Genomic DNA, 26005 nt, shown 5'->3' with positions numbered 1-26005 from the left:
TCTTCTCTACTTCTACTGATCTGCTCACTGCAAAACTAAACTGGACCTGAATCCACCTGAAAACACCACAGAACCAGAACCAGGAATCACAGCGAACCACCGACTCTCTGAACCCACAGAACACCTACAGAGGAAACAGGCTCTCAGCTGTGGACCGGGTCGGCTATAAACCGGGTCAGTTATAGACCTGGCCAACTATGAACCGAGTGGAGTGAAAGTAGGTCACGGCTGACCCGGTCTATAACTGACCCGGTCCACTCTGCCCCGCTCCGGTCCCTTTTCTTCCCGTTCAGAAGCACCAGCAGGACAAACGGACCGCATCTGGACCCGGTTCAGACTCAGCAGAACCGGACCAGGTGTAGTTAGCACGGCGAGGCTAACAGTTAGCCCTGCTAGCCTCTTAGCTTAGCTTAGCTTAGCACGGCTCTCCGGAGCGGGTCTGGGTCGGAACAGCTCAGAACACAGCAGGTCGTCTAACTGGGTTCTGGTCTTACTGGGTTCTGGTCGCACCTGTCCGACAGGTGAGCGTGGAACGGTCCGTCAGTGAGGAGAACAACAACAGCAGCAGCAGCAGCAGCTCGGCTTCTTCTTCTTCTCCGGTCTGAGGTCCTTTGAATTCATTTCCGCCCCCTGCTGGTGGAGGTCGGACCCCTCCGGTCTGCTTGCTATAGGCTGACTGGGTGACCCTGAGGGGGTCAGCTGGAGTCTTCCTCTTGGACATCCCTTAGTTCTGCCCTTAGTTCTGTTGCTATAGGCCTAGGGTGCTGGGGGACCTCTCTGGATGCACTGAGCCCTTCTCTATCTACATTTATATTTAATTTATATACCGTTAGTGCATTACACTCACTGTTTCTCACTCTGTTTCTCCCTGTGTCCTTTCTCCGATTGTTCCTGGTCCCAGAGCTGGATGCTTCAGATCTGTGGTTGCTGTCCCACCAACTGGCCTAGTCTCCATCATGCCCACTGTGAGATGCTGCTGCTGACCTTCCTCCAGCCCACTGCTTCCAGCTGCCCATTTCCACCAATCTACTCTGCATCACCCTCATTATACTTGATATGCTCATCTACTTACTGTTTGAATTTTACTAGGAGCTATATGTGTAGTATATTTAATGTCAGAGTCATACATCACAACAGTAAACTATGAATCAATTTCAATGTTAGCTTCTACTTTGTATGTATCATCTAGCTGATCATACATGTATGCAACTGTATGTTATATGTTCCTTGTCCCCCACCCCCTCTACCCCCCTTCCAGCAGCTGATGGGTCCCCCCATATAAAGATCCGGGTTCTGCTCCAGGTTTCTTCCTGTTAAAAGGTGTTTTTCTTTTCACTGTCTCCTTAGGGCTGCTCTGGGGGTTAATATGGGTTCTGTAAAGCATCTTGAGACAATCTGACCTGTAGTTGGCACTATATAAATAAAATTGAATTGAATTGAAAACTGGCTCCTGCTGGAGAACATCTGTTCCTTCACTGACCTGAGATTAGGTTCTTCTGCATATTTCACACATGTGGTTCCTCCAACTTTACATCTGTGTGTTCTACGTTCTGTTTAGTCAGGATGTAATACGTTCTACGTTCTGTTTAGTCCAGATATAATACATTCTGTTTAGTCCAGATATAATACGTTCTACGTCCTGTTTAGTCCAGATATAATATGTTCTGTTTAGTCCAGATATAACACGTTCTACGTTCTGTTTAGTCCTGATATATATAATTCAGTAGAAACAGCTGGAGTTCTTTTCGGTTCCTGAATGCGTTCCACCTTCATCGGTTCTGAATCTCTGACCCGGTTGGACCCAAGGCCCAGGCCTGGAGGTGTGAATGCTGGTGAAGCTTCCTGGGGACGGACCTGAGAACCTCCTCTGTTCTCACAGTGAAGTGGACCCAGGAGTTGTAGTTCTGATCCAGTGGATCAGTGATTCTGCTAAAAGAACAACAGGAGCCAGTCGTTCCTTCCAGCTCAGTGGTAGAAACATGTTTATTCCCTTGTTTTTAAGAACCGATCATCATCACGTTTGTTTACATCTTCATCAACAATCAGAGACAAACAACACGAGGTCCAGCAGAACCACTACAGTACCTCTGGGGTTCTGCTGCAGTACCTGAGGGTTCCTGACACCTCTTCAGTCTGTAGAGAACCACGTTACCCAGAACCCTTCCCTGTTCAGGTGATCAGGTCCCATCAGGTCCAGTTCACAGACGACAGACACAAAAGAAGAACCGACCACAAACACATGAAAGTTCTCAAAGGTTCTGAAGGTTCTGCAGACGCCTTCAGGGTCCACGAGAAACCATCAGTACGTCCTCATTGGTCCATCAGGAGATTCAATCCATTGATTGGTTTGTTCTGATCCAATCAGCTGTAGTGTTAGCTCCGCCTCCTCTGCAGGCTGTCCAATCAGCAGCCCCCCGAGGGTGTCCATCACAGTGCAGGGGGCGTGTCCAGCAGGGGGGCGTGACCCATGGACTCCCTCTTGTAGGTCTTTGGGGGCAGTTTGGGGACGCCGTAACGGGGGGGCACCGGGGGGCCGTCCAGGGGTAGGAGGGGGAGGGGCGGGGAGGGCAGGGGGAGGGGCATCTTCCTGGAGGTGGGGGTGGCGGGGGTGGGGAGAGGAAGGGGCGGGGAGGAGGACGGGGCTGAGGGGGCGGGGCAGATGGAGGCGGAGGTGGTGGAGGGGAAGAAGGCCTGGGGCAGGAGGTCGCAGCGGGGGCGACCCTGGGGGGGGGGCAGGAGGTGCAGGGGGGAGCTGAGGGGCTCCCGGGGGGGCAGCGAGGGAGGGCTGTCCGGGGGCGACGACGACGACAGCGATGACGAGTAGCGAGGTGGGAGGAGCTTACAGGTGGGCTGACGAGGTGGGACGGCAGGGGGGCTGTCCAGCTTCGACATCATCTGAGGGGGGAGGGGCAGAAAGGCACATGATCAGGTACACACTCAGGTTATAGGCATGTGCGAATGTTCTCATCACGTTCTAATGTTCTCATCATGTTCTAATGTTCTCATCATGTTCTCATCACGTTCCAATGTTCTCATCATGTTCTAATGTTCTCGTCAAGTTCTAATGTTCTCATCACATTCCAATGTTCTCATATTCTAATTTTCTCATCACGCTCTAATGTTCTCGACATGTTCTAATGTTCTCATCACGTTCCAATGTTCTAATGTTCTCATCACGTTCTAATGTTCTCATCATGTTCTCATCACGTTCCAATGTTCTAATGTTCTCATCATGTTCTCATTACGTTCTAATGTTCTCATCATGTTTCACTGTTCGAATGTTCTCATCATGTTCTAATGTTCTCATGTTCTCATCACGTTCCAATGTTCTTATCATGTTCTCATCACGTTCCAATGTTCTAATGTTCTAATCATGTTCTCATCACGTTCCAATGTTCTCATCATGTTCTCATCACGTTCCAATGTTCTGTTTTCATGATGTTCTAATGTTCTCGTCACGTCCTAATGTTCTGATCATGTTCTAATGTTCTCATCATCTTCTAATGTTCTCATCATGTTCTCATCACGTTCCAATGTTTTCATCATGTTCTAATGTTCTCGTCACATTCTCATCATGTTCCAATGTTCTAGTAATGTTTTAACGTTCTCCTCATGTTCTAGTGTTCTAATGTTCCTACCCTGTCGTCACGTTCTAGCAGACGGAGTACTGAGAACAGTACCTTGGAGGGGGAGGACTCTGCAGGAGCAGACTCTGGTCGTCTGCGAGGAGGAACCGGAGGAGGAACCGGAACATCTTCAGAACCTCGACTAAAACTCACCATGGAGGAGACCGAGGAGGACCCTGAGAACCACCGGGACAGAACACACAGGAGAACATCAGAGAACACACGAGAGAACCTGAAAACACAACAGATGTGATACACAGAAGCTGATTGGCTGGATGACTCTCAGGTGACTCTGAACAGGTGACCTGTCAGCTGATGGTTTCCATGGAGACGAGCTGTTGCTATGAAAGCGAGTGATGTTCAGCTGATCCATCGATTGATATCAGATCAATATCAGCTGTGATCAAAGTGATCAGGACAAAAACATGCAGGTCACATGACGGAAACCTGACCACAGGTGAGACAGACAGACAGGTGAGTCAGAGAGACAGGAGGTCATACTAACGTGGACCGTGAGGCAGAGAGACCACAGCAAAGATGCTGTCGCAGGCTGCAGGAGGAGAAACACAGTAAGAGGAGGAGGAGCTCTGAGAGGAGAGAGGTCAGTGTCTGTGGGCGGGGTTAGTGTATGTGGCCGGGGTCAGTGTATATAGGCGGAGTTAGTGTCTGTGGGCGGGGTTAGTGTCTGTGGGCGGGGTTAGTGTCTGTGGGCGGGGCTTACTGGAGTGGAAGGGGCTGCTGGGGCCCTGTGGTGAGTCGAACACGCTGCCTACATCTGTGGAGCTGGAGGCGGCGGAGGCGGGGGGTGGAGTCAGGGGCGTGCGGGGGGAGTTGGGGGCGGAGACTGCGCCGCCCTCGGCCTCACTGTCGGGGATTCGGCTGTAGCTGATCTTTCTCGGCTCGTTCTGCAGCGGCGTCGGGTGGCGCATGGTGCCGGGCCGGGCGGAGGTGGGGCGGATCCCCGGAGACTTCAGCGGACAGATGTACTTCTTCGCCTGGGCAGGAGGGAGGGAGGGACAGGTGTTCATTCTGTGCTGATGCTGAACGTGATGAGGTGTTGCTGTGGCGACACTTACAAACCGCGGAAGCGAGCGAGCATTTCTCGGCTCGATTTCCAGAGATTTGTTGAACAGGTGATCGGCAAAGTCCTTCTCAGACAGGTCATCCATCGGGTTCAGGTTCTCGAAGAACTTCTGCTCCACAGAGAGAACATCAGCACAGGTTAGAATACTGAAGAACACCTGAGGAACACCTGGGGAACAGCTGGGAGGCATCACACCTTTGTTTTCTAATTATTTAGGCAGATTAACACTGGACCGTCAGAGTTTATTGGACTAAAAGCTGATTTCTAAACTCCGTGTTCTACTAAACGGCCTCTGAGCACCAACACTCGGAACGTGTCCAGGTCTGAGGAGAACACCTGAAGGTTGTTCCTGTTAATGATGGGATGCGGCAGAATGAACCAGACTGACCCGGATGTCGGCCTCGCCCCTCAGGCAGTACGGCTGGTTCTGGTACTGCTGGATCTCTCCCGTGATCTCGGCTACTTTCCGTCGCTTGCTGAAGTTGATCAGGTCTTTGCCGTGGCGCCGCAGAAAGTCAGGGTTTCCCTCTTCCGTCTTCAGGATGTTGGTCAGGTAGATTCCTGCACAGAGACACAGACGTTATTCCACTGACGGTCTACCTGGACGGACAGGTGGGAGTCGGAGCGTACCAAAGAAGGGCACACAGGGGGGGTTGATGGAGCGCAGCTTGGCCAGGTACTTCTTGTAGTGGTCCTCACTCAGCTCATGGGCCTCCTCCAGGATCTTCCTCTGGCGACTTGGAATTTGCTGCAAACACAAAAGACCGTTAAAGAACTGTCTACTGGTGGACCTTCAAAGAACCGTCTACTGGTGGACCTTTAATGAACCGTCTACCGCTGGACCTTTAAAGAACCGTCTACCACTGGACCTTGAAAGAACTGTCTACCGCTGGACCGTTAAAGAACCGTCTACCGCTGGACCATTAAAGAACCGTCTACCGCTGGACCTTTAAAGAACCGCCTACTGCTGGACCACGGAAGAACTGTCTACCGCTGGACCGTTAAAGAACCGTCTACCGCTGGACCTTTAAAGAACCGTCTACCGCTGGACCTTTAAAGAACCGTCTACCGCTGGACCTTTAAAGAACCGCCTACTGCTGGACCACTAAAGAACTGTCTACTGCTAGACCTTTAAAGAACCGTCTACCACTGGACCTTTAAAGAACTGTCTACTGCTGGTTACAGGTAAAGGAAGACGCTCATAGAAGGAGCAGTCTGGGTTCTGGACTTGTTGTGGTTGAAGATGAGTGTCTATTAGAGCAGTGTTTCCCAACCTGGGGTCCGCGCCCCAACAAGGGGGGGGGGGGGGGGGGGGCGCCAAGCCAAACAGGTTGGGAACCACTGTATTAGACAACATATGGAACCTAAACTGAGAAAATAAAGGTCAGAGAAAACATCGGGAGGGCAGAAGTTCTGCATCGACCGACCAATTGTGAACCTCAGGAACTCCATCAGGTTCATGTTTCATTAAACACAATGGACCAAGTCATGTTTTTGGGTTTAAAGCAGAGAGCATTGTGGGAGTTTGGCAGCAACAGGCAACATGACAAAGACTCCTGAGGAGGTTTATGACCTGAGATGTTCCACCTTTTAGTCGTAGGAGCTTCAGGAGGAACCAGCTGGACTTCTCTGGAAGACGTTTCAAGAACATCTTCCAGACAAGTCCGGCTGGTTCCTCCTGAAGCTCCTAGATCTCCAGGACCTGAATGAGTCTAGCAGCAACGGGCACCATGACAAAGACTCCTGGAGGTTCATGGCCTCCAAACAGAGCTCAGGTGTTTAGGAGGAACTGGGCCAACCAGAACGGAGCTCCTAGAACTTACTGATCGATGATGCTGCCAATTATCGGTTAAGAATTTGAGTTGTGCATCTCCATGGTCATCATGTGGGAACATCTCCAGTGAACAGGCGAGTTACCTCAAAGGTGTGATCCAGTCTGTAGACAGGTGAGGAGTTCATCGCACTGACGACCTCCAGGACGCCGTTGAAGTTGTTGAGTTCCTGAAAGACCTGCAGGATCTCTATGATCCGAGAAACAACAGCGACTCGTTCCTCCAGGTTCTCCGTCTCTACGATACACCTGCGGAGAGAACGGCAGGTAGCATCAAGCTGCTGCACACGGCACCTCTACCTGCATCTGGTGACATCAGAGTGATGTCACAGCGAGGTCTTACTTCTCCAACCACAGTGTGAGGTTGGTGGTGTGTCGGATCATCCTCAACAGGTTGGGAGAGTGGATCTCTTTGTCCTCTTTGGTCCAGACGCTGCCGACCAGCTCAGACGGCTGCACCGCCCTGCAGGGAGACAGGTGTGAGACAGGTGTGAGACAGGTGTGAGACAGGTGTGAGACAGGTGAGCCAGGTTACCTGTAGAAGTCGGACTCCAGCAGGGTGAGCTGGCGTGCGATCTCGATGGGATGCAGCGTCATGAGGTCGAACTGCTCGGTGTTCCCGGGTTTACAGATGTGCCACTCGATGGGGGGCGGGGAGTTCTGGAAGGTGATGCTGTGACTCGGAACACTCACCTGGACCTGCTTCTTCCTCTGGATGATCTTAGTGATTGACTCCACCCACTTCCTCATCGCCTTACCTGGAACACACCACATCCTTTACCTGCAGCTGAGGATTCATGCACCTGAACACCTGATTACTTGCCCGAGCATCAGTATGACTGTGCTCAGGTGTTCATGCAGATGTTCATGCAGATGTTCATGCAGGTGTTTACCTCTGACTGAAGCTATGAACTCCTCCAGTCGATTCAACAGGTGAGCGTCTCTCTCAAAGTCGTAGAAGTGATGTTCCACCCAGTGTCGACACACATTGAGCACCCTGCAGGAGGAAAAAGAGGTCACAGGTAAACAGACAGGTGTGTCACTACCTGAGCTGTACTGAGATCAGGGTCCAGGTGTGTCTCTACCTGAGCTGCACCGGCTGAACAAACTCTTTCCGGAACCGTTTGAGTTCAGCGCTGAGCGGCTGCTCTCCTCCCTCCATCTGGTCCACATCGGTCGGCCTCGGCTCCGGGATCTCAAACCTGTAAACACCACACACACACACCTGTAAACACATCTGTAAACACACCTGTAAACACCACAAACACCTGTAAACACACCTGTAAACACCACACACACCTGTAAACACCACACACACCTGTAAAAACCCCACACACCTGTAAACACACCTGTAAACACCACACGCACTGGGAGAACCTGCTGCCGTCGTTAAGAACAGTAAGAAGAGGTTCTGACAGTTCTGCTGCTAAACTTAACTAAGTGTCTGCCAGAACCAGAACTTTGAGGGTTCCAGAGTCTGGATGAACTATGAACCACATGACCTCACTGAGGCCCGACAGGTGAGCTCACCTCTCCATGAGCAGATCCAGCAACTCCTGAGGTTTACAGAAGGACCGGTAGGTGGTCAGAAAGGTCCTCACGAAGTTCGGATCTGTAAGACAGAACAGAGGGTCAGGACCAGGACCAGGTCTGGCACCAGGACCAGGATCAGGACTGGCACCAGGACCAGGACCGGGACTAGGACCAGGACTGGGACCAGGACCGGGAAGAGGACCAGGACAAGGACCAGGACTAGGACAAGGACTAGGACCAGGACCAAAACTAGGACCAGGACCAGGATTAGGACTGAGACCAGGACCAGGACCAGGACTGGGACCAGAATCAGGACCAGGATTAGGACTGGAACCAGAACAAAGACTAGGACCAGAACCAGGATCAGTACTAGGAACAGGACTAGGACTGGGACCAGGACCAGAACCAGCACCAGGACCAGGACTAGGGCTAGGACTAGGCCCAGGACCAGGACCAGGACCAGGTCTGGCACCAGGACCAGATCAGGACTGGCACCAGGACCAGGACCAGACAGTCCAACAACAAACTCAGACTGGAACCAGGATCAGGACCAGGACCAGGACTGTCACCAGGCCCAGGACTAGGACTAGGACCAGGAGCAGGTCCAAGATTAGGATCATGATCAGGACTAGAACTCGGACTTGGATCATTACCAGGATTGCCACCAGGACTAAGACCGGGACCGGGACCGGGACTCCGTTTTCTGCTGCTCGGGGACACTTTTTGGACCCAAGATCAGTTCATACCAGAATACTGTCAGTGATCGATAATTAATAATCAGTATCACCTGGTCCCACCTGAGTGTGACATCACGCCTCACCTGGTCCCATCTGAGTGTGACATCACGCCTCACCTGGTCCCACCTGAGTGTGACACCACGCCTCACCTGCATACATGTGGAAGGTGAGCCTCTCGATGAGCTTCAGGACTGTCCCTGCTTTGATGATGGGGATCCCGGACTTGGACTGGACGTTCTCCTCGAACACGACGTTCTCCTCGGAGTCGGGTTCCGAGAAGCGGTACAGCTCAGGCCCCGGTAGCCTCACCTGCTCCTCCTTGTCCTCCTGCAGCAGGGCCGAGTCTAGCATGCGCTCCAGTGTGCTGCGGTACTGCAGCGAGATCAGCGCTGCCATCCAGCCGTTCTTCTCCTCGGCGGACTTGGCGGCGAACACCACGTTGTTGCCATCCTTCAGGATGATCTCGAAGGCGTGCCGGTACTCGCCCTCCTTGTCGTCCTTGTCGTTGATCTGGACTTTGCGCATGAAGAACTTCTCCTTGAGGCGGTACTCTGCGGTGGAGCCGGCCCCGGGGAGCCGCGGCGGGCCGTGGTTGGACTTGCAGCAGATCATCAGGCCGTCGAACAGGAAGATGTGGCGCTCATGTTTGGCGCCGACGCGGGTCAGCGTGCCCTCCATGATGAACTCGTTGCAGCACTGGCCGATGTCCTTCCCCTCCCAGCCGTCGATGTTCTTCTGGATCTCGTTCATCTTCTTGATGGCCAGGTGCTTCCCCTTCATCTGGTGGCTGTAGAAGCGACACGCCGACTCACTGCAACCACCGAAGAAGAGCAGAAGAAGAGACCAGAGTTAGTCAGGAGGACCAGAAGGTTCTGGTTCCAGTAAACAGGTGTTAGTGCTACAAGCTGGACCATCAGGAACGGGTCTCCACCAGGTCACCTGACCACTGCTAATAGTCTCCACCAGGTCATTTGACAACTGCTAATGTTCTCCACAACTGACAGAGGAACGACAGACGAGAAGGAGCAACCTGTGGCTAACAGAATGACTTTCAGTGAATAGAACGACCTGCGGCTGACAGAATGACCTGTGGCTGACAGAATGACCTGCGGCTAACAGAATGACCTGCGGCTAACAGAATGACCTGCAGTGAATAGAACGACCTGCAGCTAACAGAACGACCTGCTGCTAACAGAACGACCTGCTGCTAAACGGACAACCTGCAGCTAAATGGATGACCTACGGCTAACAGAACGCCCTGCGGCTGACATAACAACCTGCGGCTAACAGAACGACCTGCAGTGAATGGAACGACCTGCAGCTAACAGAACGACCTGCTGCTAAACGGACAACCTGCAGCTAAATGGATGACCTGCGGCTAACAGAACGCCCTGCGGCTGACATAACGACCTGCGGCTAACAGAACGACCTGCAGCTAAACGGACGACCTGCACCTAACAGAACGCTCTGCAGTTAACTGAAGACCTCGACCTGCAGCTGAACGGACGACCTGCAGTGAATAGAACGACCTGCAGCTAACAGAATGACCTGCGACCAACAGAACGACCTGTGGCTGACAGAACGACCTGCAGCTAACAGAACGACATGCACCTAACAGAACGCTCTGCAGTTAACTGAACGACCTCGACCTGCAGCTGAACGGACGACCTGCAGTGAATAGAACGACCTGCAGCTAACAGAATGACCTGCGACCAACAGAACGACCTGCGGCTAACAGAACGACCTGCAGCTAACAGAACGACATGCAGTGAATAGAACTACTTGCAGCTAACAGAACAACCTGCAGCTAAACAGATGACCTGCAGTGAATAGAACTACCTGCAGCTAACAGAACGACCTGAAGCGAACAGAACGACCTGCAGCTAACAGAACAACCTGAAGCTAACAGAACGACCTGCCGCTAACAGAATGGCCTAATGCTAACAGGTCTGTGTCAGTAAAATACAACTGATTCTGTATCAGGTCTGAATCGACACATGATTGGACATTAGTGGACCTGTCAAACTACAGATCAGATTCTCCCCCCATCAATAGGTTCTTCATATCATCATTGGGTTGTTTCTACATCATGTGACAGCTGGGTGAGTTCTGACTGGACAGCGTCCTTGGCTCTGTACAAACCAGTGGGCTGTGACGTCCAACAGGAAGTGAGGTCACAGCAGGGAGACCTCTGACGTCAGTCTGCTATGACACAGAGACACAGTAACATCATCACAGCTGTGACATCACATCAGTAGAATGAATAGATGGCTCCGTTAACTGAGTTAGCAGCTAATCCCCTAACTCACTGTTTAAACCTCTGAAGAATGCAGTAACACAACTACACAACACCTACACAACCTGTCAAAAACTACACAACCTGTCAACATCTACACAACCTGTCAACACCTACACAACCTGTAAACAACTACATAACCTGTAAACACCTACACAACCTGTAAACAACTACACAACCTGTAAACACCAACACAACCTGTGAACAACTACACGATCTGCAAACACCTACACAACCTGTTAACACCTACGCAACCTGTCAATAACTACGCAACCTGTAAACAACTACCCAACCTGTCAATAACTACACAACCTGTCAACAATTACACAACCTGTCAACAACTACACAATTTGTCAACAAAGACACAACCTGTAAACAACTACACAACCTGTAAACACCAACACAACCTGTGAACAACTACACGATCTGCAAACACCTACACAACCTGTTAACACCTACGCAACCTGTCAATAACTACGCAACCTGTCAATAACTACGCAACCTGTAAACAACTACCCAACCTGTCAATAACTACACAACCTGTCAACAATTACACAACCTGTCAACAACTACACAATTTGTCAACAAAGACACAACCTGTCAACAGAGACACAACCTGTCAACAAATACACCACCTGTCAGCAACTATACAACCTGTCAGCAACTACACAACCTGTCAACAATTACACAACTTGTCAACACCTACACAACCTGTCAACAACTACACAACCTGTCAACAATTACACAACCTGTCAACAACTACAACTACACAACCTGTCAACACCTACACATGTCAACACCTACACAACATGTCAACACCTACACAACTTGTCAACACCTACACAACCTGTCAACAACTACACAACCTGTCAACAACTACACAACCTGTCAACAACTACACAACCTGTCAACACCTACACATGTCAACACCTACACAACCTGTCAACTACACGACCTGTCAACAATTACACGACCTGTCCACAACTACAACTACACAACCTGTCAACACCTACATAACCTGTAAACACCTACACAACCTGTCAGCACCTACACAACCTGTCAGCAGCTACAGTTCCATCTAAATCCACCAGTCTTTCTCCACCTTCCTAACCCTTCTTCTACCTCCAGCAGTATTTATGGAGCCCTACTTTTCTCCTTCAGCCAGGATCTACCACCAACTGCAGAACAAACAACCTGGTGCAGAAACCCAAAGAACGAGGAAAGCCATGTAACCTATGTCCTCATGTCCAGCTGCTGGTCATCTGCCCGTCCGTCCTCCACCTCTGCTGCTGCTGGCCCGAGTAATCAGAGTAAAACCAGAAGAACAAAGTAAATCAGCAGCAGAGTTTTCCCCTTTGAGCCTCTGGGCTCTCTTCTTTCACACAACATGTCAACACCTACACAACATGTCAACACCTACACAACTTGTCAACACCTACACAACCTGTCAACAACTACACAACCTGTCAACAACTACACAACCTGTCAACATCTAGACAATGTCAACACCTACACAACCTGTCAACACCTACACAACCTGTCAACAATTACACAACCTGTCAACACCTACACAACCTGTCAACAATTACACAACCTGTTAACAATTACACAACCTGTCAAAACCTACACAACTTGTCAACAACTACACAACCTGTCAGCAACTACAAAACCTGTCAACACCTACACAACCTGTCAACACCTACACAACCTGTCAGCAATTACACAACCTGTCAGCACCTACACAGCCTGTCAACACCTACACAACCTATCACCACCTGTCAACACCTACACAACCTGTCAACACCTACACAAACTGTCAGCAATTACACAACCTGTCAACAATTACACAACCTGTGAAAACCTACACAACCTGTTAACAACTACACAACCTGTCAGCAACTACAAAACCTGTCAACAACTACACAACATGTCAACACCTACACATGTCAACACCTACACGACCTGTCAACAACTACACGACCTGTCAACAATTACACGACCTGTCAACAATTACACGACCTGTCCACAACTACAACTACACAACCTGTCAACACCTACATAACCTGTCAACACCTACACAACCTGTCAGCAGCTACAGTTCCATCTACCTCCACCAGTCTTTCTCCACCTTCCTAACCCTTCTTCTACCTCCAGCAGTATTTACGGAGCCCTACTTTTCTCCTTCAGCCAGGATCTGCCACCACCTGCCGAACAAACAACCTGGTGCAGAAACCCAAAGAAAGAGGAAAGCCATGTGACCTATGTCCTCATGTCCAGCTGCTGGTCATCTGCCCGTCCGTCCTCCACCTCTGCTGCTGCTGGCCCGAGTAATCAGAGTAAAACCAGAGGAACAAAGTAAATCAGCAGCAGTTTTCCCCTTTGAGCCTCTGAGCTCTCTTCTTTCTAACAGAGAACAATAAGCAGCAGAGCAGCTCCGCCCACATTCTGATGCCACTTCCTCCAGCCCAGTCCTCCACCCCCAGCCCAGTCCTCCACCTCCAGCTGCGACCCTGACGAACCCGCCATCCGGGTTTATTTTGGTCCAAAGGGAAACTCAGAGGATGGGAGGAGCCTCCGACTGTTTCTACTGACTGCACCGCTGTTATCAGTGTGTGTGTGTGTGTGTGTGTGTGTGTGTGTGTGTGTGTGTGTGTGTGTGTGTGTGTGTGTGTGTGTGTGTGTGTGTGTGTGTGTGTGTGTCTTTTTTAACCTGCTGTCATGTAACTGTTGCTGACCTGGTGCAGTCTGTAGTTTTACCTCTAACTGTCTGGTCAGGTAAACTCTGCTGCTGACAGTCTCATGTCCTCCATGTCTGTGTATCATACAGGTGTTTATTCAGGTGTGTGTACAGGTGTGTATACAGGTATATATACAGATGTGTATAGAGGTATGTATACAAGTGTTTAAACAGATGTGTGTACAGGTATATATACAGATGTCTATACAGGTGTCTATACAGGTGTGTGTACAGGTGTACATACAGGTGAACCTACCTCAGCCTTCTCTTGGCGAGGCTCCTGGAGCAGATCCTCTCCATGCTGCTCTGCAGGTTGAGCAGAGCAGTGATGGCCTGTTTCAGACACTCTTTATCCTCCTCATCCTCACTTTTCTCCTCCAGTTGCTGTGGAAACACAGGGTGGGGTTGGTCATCAGGAACACCAGTCCAGGTGCTCTGTCTTCAACAGACTGCAGTTAATCTGAGAGGTAAAATCACTAGCAGCTGGACAGACCAGGATGCAGTACGTATTGGGACTAAACAAAAGCTGCTGACCAGGACCAGAACCAGGACCAGGTCCTGAACCAGAACCAGGACCTGAACAAGAACCAGAACCAGGACCAGGACCTGAACCAGAAGCAGAACTAGACTTTTGCAGCTGCTGCAGACCGTGCTGTCGGTCCACAAACAGAACCAGATTAGGATAAACCTCCTGCCCCCCCTCTGACCCTGTCAGCTGGGAAATAATCTGCAGAACATGACTGGAGGTATTTCACAGATTTAACCTCAGCGGACAAAGAGGCTTACGGCAGTGGAAAGTCCCAGACCAGGACCACAGGGTACCGCTCTGACCGGGACCACAGGGACCACAGGGACCTGGTCTGACCGGACGACATGGGTACCGCTCTGACCAGGACCTGGTCTGACCAGGACTGTTCCTGGGTACTGTATGGTGTTGTGGAGACAGGTGGGGGACAGATGTGGACAGGTCTCTCACCTTGAGGATCTCGAACAGGTGTAGGCAGTGGTAAACAGGAGTGAGCAGCAGTCTGGGCAGAACGTACTGAACGGCCTCTTTAAAGCCTTCACAGATGGACTGAAGACACAGAGACACATTGATCAATAACATCATCATCAATAACAATATCATCAATAACAATACTAATATTACCATCATCATCACCATCATCATCAATACTAATATCATCAATAACAATATCATCATCGTCATCATCACCATCATCATCACCATCATCATGAACCTGATCACAGGGTTTTCCCTCCATTATCAGACTTCCAGGATTTTATACTATTGAGTTATTATGTATTATATTATACTATATTATATTTAGACTTGTCTAAACATGTTCTTGCAGCCCATATGTGCTATGATGTCACAGACCAGGGGGCGGGGCTTACCTGCAGGTGGAAGGCGGCTCCTGGTTTGGACACCTGACTGAGGAAGTGTTCGTGGAAACCTGAGCGCAGGATGTCCTGAGCGTACGTCTCATAGGGGTCGAAGGCCAACTCCTGATGGTCAACAACACATGAGACAGAACCAATCGACCTATCAATCAATCAATCAATCAATCAATCAATCAATCAATCAATCAATCAATCAACCTATCAATCAATCAACCTATCAATCAACCTATCAATCAATCAACCAATCAACCTATCAATCAATCAACCAATCAACCTATCAATCAACCTATCAATCAATCAATCAATCAATCAATCAATCAATCAATCAATCAATCAATCAATCAACCTACCTATCAATCAACCTGTCAATCAACCTATCAATCAATCAATCAATCAATCAATCAATCAATCAATCAATCAATCAATCAATCAATCAATCAATCAATCAGTCAACCAATCAACCTATCAGTCAACCAATCAACCTATCAATCAACCAACCTACCAATCAACCAACCTTCCAATCAACCAACCTACCAATCTATCTATCTACCTATCTATCAACCAATCAACCTATCAATCAATCAATCACACAGGTGTACTGACCTCAGCCAGGTCCTCGAAGCAGCTCCCTACCAGAGGGTGAGGACTTCCTTCATCAGTCATCTCCACCGTGTCCTCGATCAGACCCAGGAGCTTCACCGTCACCTCATGGATGTCCACGATCCGGCTGAAGATACTGTCCACATCCTGCAGATCAATCATCGATCAATCACAAATCAATCACTAGTCAATCACTGGTCAATCACTGATCGATCACTGATAAATCACGAATCAATCACTTACCAATCACGTATCAATCCCAGATTGGCCAGTGATCAATCATCGATCAATTTTTGGTCAGTCACTGGTCAATCATTGGTCAATCACCGATCAATCACTGATCAATCACTGGCCAATCACTGAACAATCACAATCAACTACTGCTCAATCACATTGATCGATCAATCAAACACACTGATCAATCACATTGATCAATTACTGATCAGTCACATTTATCAATCACACGTCATCAGAAAGCTATAGATCTATCAGGCGTCACCTAACCAGTCTGGTGTGTATTGATCAGTCTAGTATGTATTGATCAGATGGGTGTGTATTGATCAGTCTGGTGTGTATTGATCAGATGGGTGTGTATTGATCAGTCTGGTGTGTATTGATCAGTCTGGTGTGTATTGATCAGATGGGTGTGTATTGATCAGATGGGTGCATATTGATCAGTCTGGTACGTATTGATCAGTCGGGTGTGTATTGATCAGTCTGGTGTGTATTGATCAGATGGGTGTGTATTGATCAGTCTGATATGTATTGATCAGATGGGTGTGTATTGATCAGTCTGATGTATATTGATCAGATGGGTGTGTATTGATCAGTCTGGTGTGTATTGATCAGTCTAGTGTGTATTGATCAGATGGGTGTGTCTAATCAGACAGGTTATTGATTACGTACGTGCTGGGAGAAGAGCATGTGGCTGGAGTTGAAGGGCTCCCTGAACACCTTGATGAGCAGGTTCAGCTGCCTCACGTACTGTCGACCGTCCGCCATGAAGCTCCGCACCAGCTCATAGTAACTCTGCTCCTCATTTGCTGATGGCTCCTCGTCCATCAGAGGGAACCCACTGATGTCCTCCTCGTCCTGGTGGAACATGTCCATCAGCACCTGCAGAAACGCACAGGTGAGACACGCAGGTAGAGCTGTGCTAGTGAGTACTCTTACAGCGTTGTGTTACAGTGTTGTGTTACAGCAGTGTATTACAGCATTGTGTTACAGCGGTGTGTTACAGCGTTGTGTGACAGGTGTGTTACAGCATTGTGTTACAGCGGTGTGTTACAACGTTGTGTTACACCGTTGTGTTATGGTTGTGTGTTACAGCGATGTGTTGCAGCAGTGTGTTACAGTTGTGTGACAGCGTTGTGTTACAGCATTGTGTTACAGTGGTGTGTTACAGCGATGTGTTACAGCAGTGTGTCAGCGAGTTGTGTTACAGCAGTGAGTTGTGTTACAGCGGTGTGTTACAGCGGTGTGTCAGTGAGTTGTGTTACAGCAGTGAGTTGTGCTACAGTGGTGTGTTAGTGTGTTGTGTTACAGCGGTGTGTTACAGTGTGTGTGTTAGTGTGGTGTGTTACAGCGATGTGTTACAGTGTGTGTGTTAGTGTGGTGTGTTACAGCGGTGTGTTAGTGTGTCGTGTTACAGCGGTGAGTTACAGTGGTGTGTTACAGCGGTGCGGTACCTTATCTGCACACATGGCCACAGTGATGTCCTGCTTGGAGATCTCATAGTGTCGGATGTTCCTCACGTAGTTTCCTGCCAGCTTCAGGATGTCAGCTGAGATGTACTCCAACACAGCCACCATGTAGACCGACACCTGGTGGTCGATCTTATAGCCCAGCACCTCCTGCAAGGAATCATGGGAAACAGTCAGGGCAGGGCATCATGGGAAACAGAGCAGGGCATCATGGGAAATTAGGTGATGATAATGATATGCACCTTGAGCAGGGGGTGGATCTTATCGACAGGTAGAGCCAGCGGGTTCCTCCTCTTCCTCTTCTCGATAGCAGCCTGAGCATCAGCAATTGCCCACTTATCGATGGGGTGAGGAAAACTCTTCTGGACACGCTCCTGGGGACAGGGGAGGACGGGTGAGGACAGGACCCAGACTAAACATCTGGATTTAACTGGTCTAAACATCTGGCCTGAAGTGGTCTAAACATCTGGAGGTAATTGGTGTAAACATCTGGCCTGAAGTGGTCTACACATCTGGGTTTAACTGGTCTAAACATCTGGGCTGAAGTGGTCTAAACATCTGGAATGATGTAGTCTCAACATCTGTATTTAACTGGTCGAAACATCTGGACTCAGGCATGGCAACAGCAAATTTTGATTTCAGCTGAAAATGTTCGGTATACAATCCTCAGGGGGGGTCCAGGGGGGCACAGCCCCCCTGAAGCCGAGAGGTTTTCAGTAAAATAGAGGTGATTTAGAATGAAAAACATGCATAGAATTACGGAAGACTAGATTGTAATGAATAAGTTAATTTAATGAAAAGTTAACTTACTTTTTCTTCAATGTTGTCTCACTGCATTTAGTCCTACAATTTTTACAGTTCTATAGGTCTTTTAACACTATTTACACTGGAGTTCTACACTGGTCACAAAGTCACTTCTAATTAGGGTTGCCACCTTTCAGAAATGAAAATAAAGGACGCCCACCATGGCTCCTAACCCACCCACAGTTCAGTAAAGTTGGAAAGATATTCACAGATTCGGACTTTCAGCATCAATAACTCATTAGATATATGTTGTGAAAACATAAACGAGGCCTCTTTTCCATCATTATAAGGTACACAATGTGCTACTTGATAAAACTGGGCTTGTAGCATATTGTGTACCTACAGAGAACAAGATTGAAGTTATTGAATATTTGTGTCTCTCTTTGCTGTTGCAGCGGTTTTGCAGACAGACGTCACACAGCCAGCTACACATAGACATCAATGTTATTTCTGCAGCTTGAAAGACAGCTACTGTTGATTAAACTGGGCTTGTAGCACATTGTCTACCTTACGACGATGGGAAAGAGGCATTGTTTATGTTTTGACAACATATATCTAATGATTTATTGATGCCGGAAGTCCGAATCTGTGAATATCTTTCCAACTTTACTGAACTTGGGGCCACTACCACCTAAGGAGTGATATATTTAATTTTGAAAAAACCATTTAGCCATATTTAAAGCTTTAAGTGCTTTATTAACATGAAACTAAGAGTTTTGTATTGTTTTATGATCACAGGTTCTGCCTGAACAGAAGTGGCATCATTTTAAACAGGGAAACCATACTAATGAAATAAAATGTAATGAGCAACCAGTGTGCAATACTGGATTCTGCAAAAACATAAACAACTGAATGCAGAATACTGGACAAAGAAATTCTCTACAGACATTTTTTCCCCATCTAAATCTTATCTTAACACAGTTAATGTATTAGCTTATTTATGCATGTATTTACTGATTTATTTATTGCTGTTAGCATAGAGTTCTGAGTGAGTTTTTCTTTAGATAGGCAAAGGCCATTTATTGATTACATATTGGCTATTATATAAATGTTTATTAAAAACTAAAAGGCATTAAAAAAAATACTAAACAACTTAGGCATTTATTGAGTCACTAAAATACTGTAGAGTCGAGGACCACATCAGCATGATTCTAAGCATCCTCTGGTAAATTAACAACCAGATACTGATGTGCCGTACTAGATCTACTTCAAGAGATGATTAGATGATGATAAACTGTGACCTGCTGGTTGGGTTCTCTCTGTTCTCATGTTTCTTACATGTTGGTCTCCTGATGCTGCCTTACTTCAGCCAGTCCATGAGCAACACAGAACACAGTTTGCCTTGTTCTCATTGCTAGGGGTTTCTCTTTTCCCACTCACGTCTGTACATTCGCAAACATTTTTGCTTCTGTGGAGGTGGTGGAGTTTCGGGTGTAAACATTTTTAAACACGCGGGTGCAGCGTGATCTGCTGGACCTCGCATCGGGTCCTTGCTACGCGGGTCCTACGAAGTTTAAATTGGCTGCCCTTAATATTTCCTGTGTTTTATTTTGTTCCTTATGCAGTTTTGATGGCTGTGTGACAGACGTGTACGGGGCGTTTATGAAAATACGGAACAATTTGCGTCCCGTATTGATTCAATACAGGACGCGACAATTAATTGTCAAATAAAGGATGATTCCGTATTTTAAGGGATGGGTGGCAACCCTACTTCTAATGTCGCCTCATGATTCCACCGAAAACGATCCCAATAGCTCAAAATTCCAACACGTACATGCCGCCATGAATTGTAACAAAAGAATGCATCGCGCAATTTGATTGGTCCAATCGTTGGCAGCTAACCAACTTCGACCAACCGCAAGGCCTTTTACAGTGCAGCAGGAGCTAGACTGGTTCTCTTTGTCTGTTACGCTGCAGGAGAAACGCCGAGCGCTTCTCAAAAACCGGAAGCAAGAGTAACAAAAACATACCTCACCCCCCCTAAAATTTTCTCAACGGATTTGGACGATTCACAGAAATGATCAATTTGAAAATTAAAACGGCGGATTTCCGCGGAACGGCGGAAAATTGCCATGCCTGTGGACTGATATGGTCTAAACATCTGGATTTAACTGGTCGAAACATCTGGACTGATGCAGTCTCAACATCTGGATTTAACTGGTCTAAACATCTGAGCTGATGTGGTCTAAACAGCTGGATTTAATTGGTCTCAACATGTGGGCTTAGTTGGTATAAATAAAAGCGAACACAGCAGAGGTTCAGGACCACAGGTGTCATTGATCACACTGCAGGACACACCTGTCCTCTGCTCTGATTGGACAGTTCTGGACAGTGTGCTCTGATTGGCTACAGGTGATTCGCTCTAACCAGCTCTGATTGGCTGTTTACCACAGTTGGTTGCCCCAGTGTGATCAGCAGACTCAACACATCACCAAACAGGAGACAGCATGACTTGGGGGTCAGAGGTCACAGGGGGGTCAGTGCTCACAGGGGGTCAGAGGTCACAGGAGGTCAGAGGTCACAGGGAGGTCAGAGGTCACGGGAGGTAAGAGGAGGGGGGTCTGAGGTCAGAGGTCAGAGGGGGCGGGGTTAAAACACCAACAGGTCGTGGTGTTTTTACAAACAGCACCTCATTATCACTGCAGCCTCCATCAGCTGGAAACACGAAACAAATCAGAGCAATCACACTCCAGCCTCACTGTGATGTCATCAGCAGGGACACAGCTCATTGGTTCTTCAGCCGCCTTAAAGTAACTTCATTCATTATCTATGGTGTCAATTAGTGCGTGTCTGTTGTGTCTGTTGTGTGTCTGTGTGTGGTGTTGTGTGTAGTGTTGTGTGTCTGTGTGTATAGTGGTGCGTGTCTGTGTGTGTAGTGTAGTGTTGTGCGTCTGTTGTGTACCTCCACGTCCTGCACGCTGCGAGGCTGAGCCTGACACAACATGCTGAGCAGCAGCAGGATCAGCTCCTCGATGTACTGCAGCGCCTCCTGCTGGGAGACCAGGTTAGGATGCACCTGGTTCAGTACCTGCAGCAGACACACACACACACACACACACACAGAGGCAGACAGACAGATACACACACACACACACACACACACACACACACACACACACACACACACACACACACACACACACACACACACACACACACACACTTTTAAGTTACACAGCCAAGAGCTAATTCCCTACATGTTGTTATGTATCTGATTTAATGACGCTAATGCTAATTAGCATGTTAGCATGTGGTCTGAGTAAGTTTCTCTGTTTCATCCTCGCTCTGCTGTCTGACAACAGAAACATCTGGAAATCAGAATAGCTGTATTGTATTTCAGCTGGATTAAAATATAGTGTAATGAGCACAGAGAGCAGGAGAGAAGCTAACAGATGCAAACAGATACTAACATGAAAACACAGTAACCTACCCAGTTCTTGTTTAAATTAAAGTTTCCACAGAGATCTGAACATCAAAGCTAATGTTAGCCACATTAGCCTACAGCATGCTAACACTGAGGATTCTAATATTGTTGTATCTACAGCTAATGTTAGCCACATTAGCCTACAGCATGCTAACACTGAGGATTCTAATATTGTGGCTACAGCTAATGTTAGCCACATTAACCTTCATACAGCATGCTAACACTGAAGGTTCTCCTATTGTTGTGGCTAATGCTAATGTTAGCCACATTAGTTTACAGCATGGTAACATTGAGGGTTCTCCTATAGGGAGGTTCTGCGGATATAAACGTGTTCTTATGTGCATTTATAACTCAGTAAAACAGATTTTCACTGCTGGAGCTTCAGCAGGACAGAGATGACAAATCACATCACACCGGTATCTTGATGTCACAGACTGTTTACTGCAGCACAACATCACACACTGCTGCAGGTGTGTGTGGTTTGTAGTGAACACACACTCCTACAGGTCTCTGTTGGACCAACAAACTGCTGCTCCTTTCCAGGATCATCATCAGAACCTTCCTGTTCACACGCTGGATCAATATTCTGATTTACTGATCATGTGACCTGATCAGGTCAAATCAGACCCCCTGATAACGACAGACTGAACCCCATAGGTCCCTACAGACTGGACCTGCAGGACTGTGTCTGTTGTGAATCTGATGTTGTGAGTCTGGATGTTGTGTGTCTGTTGTGAGTCTGGATGTTTTGAGTCTGTTGTGTGTCTGGATGTTGTGAGTCTGTTGTGTGTCTGGATGTTGTGTGTCTGTTGTGAGTCTGGATGTTGTGTGTCTGTTGTGAGTCTGGATGTTGTGTGTCTGTTGTGAGTCTGGATGTTGTGTGTCTGGACGTTGTGTGTCTGGATGTTGCGTGTCTGTTGTGTGTCTGAATGTTGTATGTGTTGTGAGTCTGTTGTGCGTCAGGATGGTGTAAGTCTGGATGTTGTGTGTCTGGACGTTGTGTATGTTGTGAGTCTGGATGTTGTGTGTCTGTTGTGAGTCTGGATGGTGTGAGTCTGGATGTTGTGAGTCTGGATGTTGTGAGTCTGTTGTGGGTCTGGATGTTGTGAGTCAGTTGTGAGTCTGGATGTTTTGTGTCTGTTGTGAGTCTGGATGTTGTATATCTGTTGTGTGCCTGGATGTCGTGTGTCTGTGGTATATGTATGGTGTGTCTGGATGTTGTATGTCTGTTGTGTGTCTGTTGTGAGTCTGGATGTTGTGTGTCTGGATGTTGTGTGTCTGTTGTGTCTGTTGTAAGTCTGGATGTTGTGAGTCTTTTGTGTGTCTGGATGTTGTGAGTCTGTTGTGTGTCTGGAAGTTGTGAGTCTGGATGTTTTGTGTCTGGATGGTGTGTGTCTGGATGTTGTGAGTGTGGATGTTGTGAGTGTGGATGTTGTGAGTCTGGATGTTGTGTGTCTGTTGTGAGTCTGGATGTTGTGTGTCTGCTGTGTGTCTGGATGTTGTGTGTCTGTTGTGTCTGTTGTGAGTCTGGATGTTGTGAGTCTGTTGTGTGTCTGGAAGTAGTGAGTCTGGATGTTTTGTGTCTGGATGTTGTGTGTCTGGATGTTGTGAGTCTGGATGTTGTGAGTCTGTTGTGAGTCTGGATGTTGTGAGTCTGGATGTTGTGTGTCTGTTGTGAGTCTGGATGGTGTGAGTCTGGATGTTGTGATACTGGATGTTGTGAGTCTGTTGTGTGTCTGGAATTTGTGTGTCTGGATGTTGTGAGTCTGGATGTTGTGTGTCTGTTGTGAGTCTGGATGGTCTGAGTCTGAATGTTGTGAGTCTGGATGTTGTGAGTCTGGAAGTTGTGAGTCTGTTGTGTGTCTGGATGTTGTGAGTCTGGATGTTGTGAGTCTGTTGTGGGTCTGGATGTTGTGAGTCGGTTGTGAGTCTGGATGTTTTGTGTCTGTTGTGAGTCTGGATGTTGTATATCTGTTGTGTGCCTGGATGTCGTGTGTCTGTGGTATATGTATAGTGTGTCTGGATGTTGTATGTCTGTTGTGTGTCTGTTGTGAGTCTGGATGTTGTGTGTCTGGATGTTGTGTGTCTGTTGTGTCTGTTGAGTCTTGATGTTGTGAGTCTTTTGTGTGTCTGGATGTTATGAGTCTGTTATGTGTGTTTGGAAGTAGTGAGTCTGGATGTTTTGTGTCTGGATGTTGTGTGTCTGGATGTTGTGAGTCTGTTGTGTGTCTGGATGTTGTGAGTCTGTTGTGAGTCTGGATGTTGTGTGTCTGGATGTTGTGTGTCTGGATGTTGTGTGTCTGTTGTGAGTCTGGATGTTGTGAGTCTGTTGTGTGTCTGGAATTTGTGTGTCTGGATGTGAGTCTGGATGTTGTGAGTCTGGATGCTGTGAGTCTGTTGTGGGTCTGGATGTTGTGAGTCTGGATGTTGTGAGTCCAGATGTTTTGTGTCTGTTGTGGGTTTGTTGTGAGACTGTTGTGAGACTGTTGTGTGTCTGTTGTGTGTCTGGATGTTGTGTGTGTTGTGAGTCTGTTGTGTGTCTGGAGGTTGTGTGTTTGTTGTGTGTCTGTTGTGTGTCTGGATGTTGTGTGTGTCGTGAGTCTGTTGTGTGTCTGGATGGTGTGAGTCTGGATTTTGTATGTCTGTTGTGAGTCTGGATGTTGTGAGTCTGCTGTGTGTCTGGATGTTGTGTATCTGTTGTGTCTGTTGTGAGTCTGGATGTTGTATGTCTGTTGTGTGTCTGTTGTGCGTCTGGATGTTGTGCGTCTGGATGTTGTGTGTCTGTTGTGAGTCTGTTGTGTGTCTGTTGTGAGTCTGGATGTTGTGAGTCTGTTGTGTGTCTGGATGTTGTGAGTCTGTTGTGTCTCTGGATGTTGTGTGTCTGTTGTGTGTCTGGATGTTGTGTGTCTGTTGTGGGTCTGGATGTTGTGAGTCTGGATGTTGTGTGTCTGGATGTTGTGAGTCGGTCGCGAGTCTGGATGTTGTGAGTCTGGACGTTGTGTATCTGTTGTGTGTCTGTGGTATATGTATTGTGTGTCTGGATGTTGTGAGTCTGTTGTGAGTCTGGATGTTGTGAGTCTGTTGTGAGTCTGGATGTTGTGAGTCTGTTGTGAGTCTGGATGCTGTGTGTCCGTGGTGTATGTGTTGTGTGTCTGTTGTGTACCTTTTCCAGGGAAGGCACCAGCAGGCCTCTCCACTTCGGTGTGTTGTCCTCACTGAAGAAGTCGTACAGCAGCTGGGCCGCCTGCATGTCTGCTGCTGCCGCGGGTCTGAGCGCCGCACCCGGACACACACGCTCGGTTCCACGGTTTACATGAACGCTGAGACGGACTGTCCGGGTCCAGCGGGGCGCGCCGAGCCGAGAGCCTCAGAACATCCAGGGCGATCCTCCAGAGCAGCCGCTGTCGCTGTGACCATCCTCGACCGCTACATGGAGAGCTAGCCGTTAGCTCAGCGGCTAGCAGCGGACCGTTGGGTGTAGCTCACCATGAGGAGAGCATGGTGGCCATTACCCGCTCCGGACCTCCAGCACCGGGACGCTATTAGCCTGTTAGTAGCGGTCCGCCTCCATCAGTGGCGGCTCGGTTAACGGGCTGACCGGGTAGCAGCTGCTGGTTCCCGGCAGGTTGAGCGCCGGCGGACGGTTACCGTTGATCGGTGCGGATCAGCGGGCAGCTCGGTGCTCTCCGCTCCGCTCCTCTGCTAACATCTCACCGACACGCAGTCTCTCTGATGAGGCTGCTGATCCGGGGTGCTCGCTCCTCCGGTTCTGTCCTCCGGATTCTCTCACTGAGCTGCTGCGGTTCCCGGCCCCTAACAGGCGGTCAGTCACCGAGCAAACGGCGGGCGGTTGTTTTGGCTCCGGTGTGCGGTACCGTATGAGGTAGAGCGGCTGGGCATGCGCAGTAGACTGGTCCTGTCGTACATGGGCATGGCTTCTGGTGGGCGTGCGTCCTTCTTTGCGCATGTCAGAGGGGTGTCTGCTGCCCCTGGCGGCAGCGGCAGTACTGCACCTTATTATGATTATGATTATGATTATGATCATGATTATTATTATTTATTATTATTATTATTATTATTATTATTATTATTATTATTATTATTATTAATAATAATAATAATAATAATAATAATAATAATAATAATAATAATAATAATAATAATAATAATGATAATGATAATAATAATAATAATAATAATAATGATAATAATAATGATAATAATGT

At 48.2% G+C, this 26005-nt stretch overlaps 1 protein-coding gene across 2 annotated transcripts; it reads right to left on the bottom strand.

The window, feature by feature from the left end:
- Positions 1-1954: 1954 nt before the first annotated feature.
- LOC111563950 (son of sevenless homolog 1) lies at positions 1955-25643 on the bottom strand. 2 transcript variants are annotated; one of them, XM_055009664.1, is made up of 23 exons: positions 24943-25643; positions 21258-21383; positions 17794-17925; positions 17537-17701; positions 16755-16964; positions 15852-15995; positions 15243-15353; positions 14821-14919; positions 14101-14228; positions 8961-9622; positions 8072-8153; positions 7627-7743; positions 7435-7538; positions 7077-7299; positions 6885-7004; positions 6628-6790; positions 5341-5458; positions 5099-5271; positions 4703-4819; positions 4348-4621; positions 4132-4176; positions 3681-3802; positions 1955-2895 (listed from the first exon to the last, which is right to left on the bottom strand). In XM_055009664.1, the coding sequence occupies exons 1-23, from the start codon at positions 25027-25029 to the stop codon at positions 2428-2430; spliced, it is 3990 nt and encodes a 1329-aa protein (XP_054865639.1). In that variant the 5' UTR covers positions 25030-25643; the 3' UTR covers positions 1955-2427. The 2 variants fall into 2 exon arrangements, with proteins under 2 accessions (XP_054865639.1, XP_054865640.1); XM_055009665.1 differs by lacking the exon at positions 4132-4176 and having other exon boundaries at positions 24943-25642.
- Positions 25644-26005: the final 362 nt, after the last annotated feature.

The sequence above is a fragment of the Amphiprion ocellaris genome, chromosome 4, assembly GCF_022539595.1.
Source record: "Amphiprion ocellaris isolate individual 3 ecotype Okinawa chromosome 4, ASM2253959v1, whole genome shotgun sequence".
NCBI lineage: Eukaryota > Metazoa > Chordata > Actinopteri > Pomacentridae > Amphiprion > Amphiprion ocellaris.
This window is presented reverse-complemented; position numbering and strand designations above follow the sequence as displayed.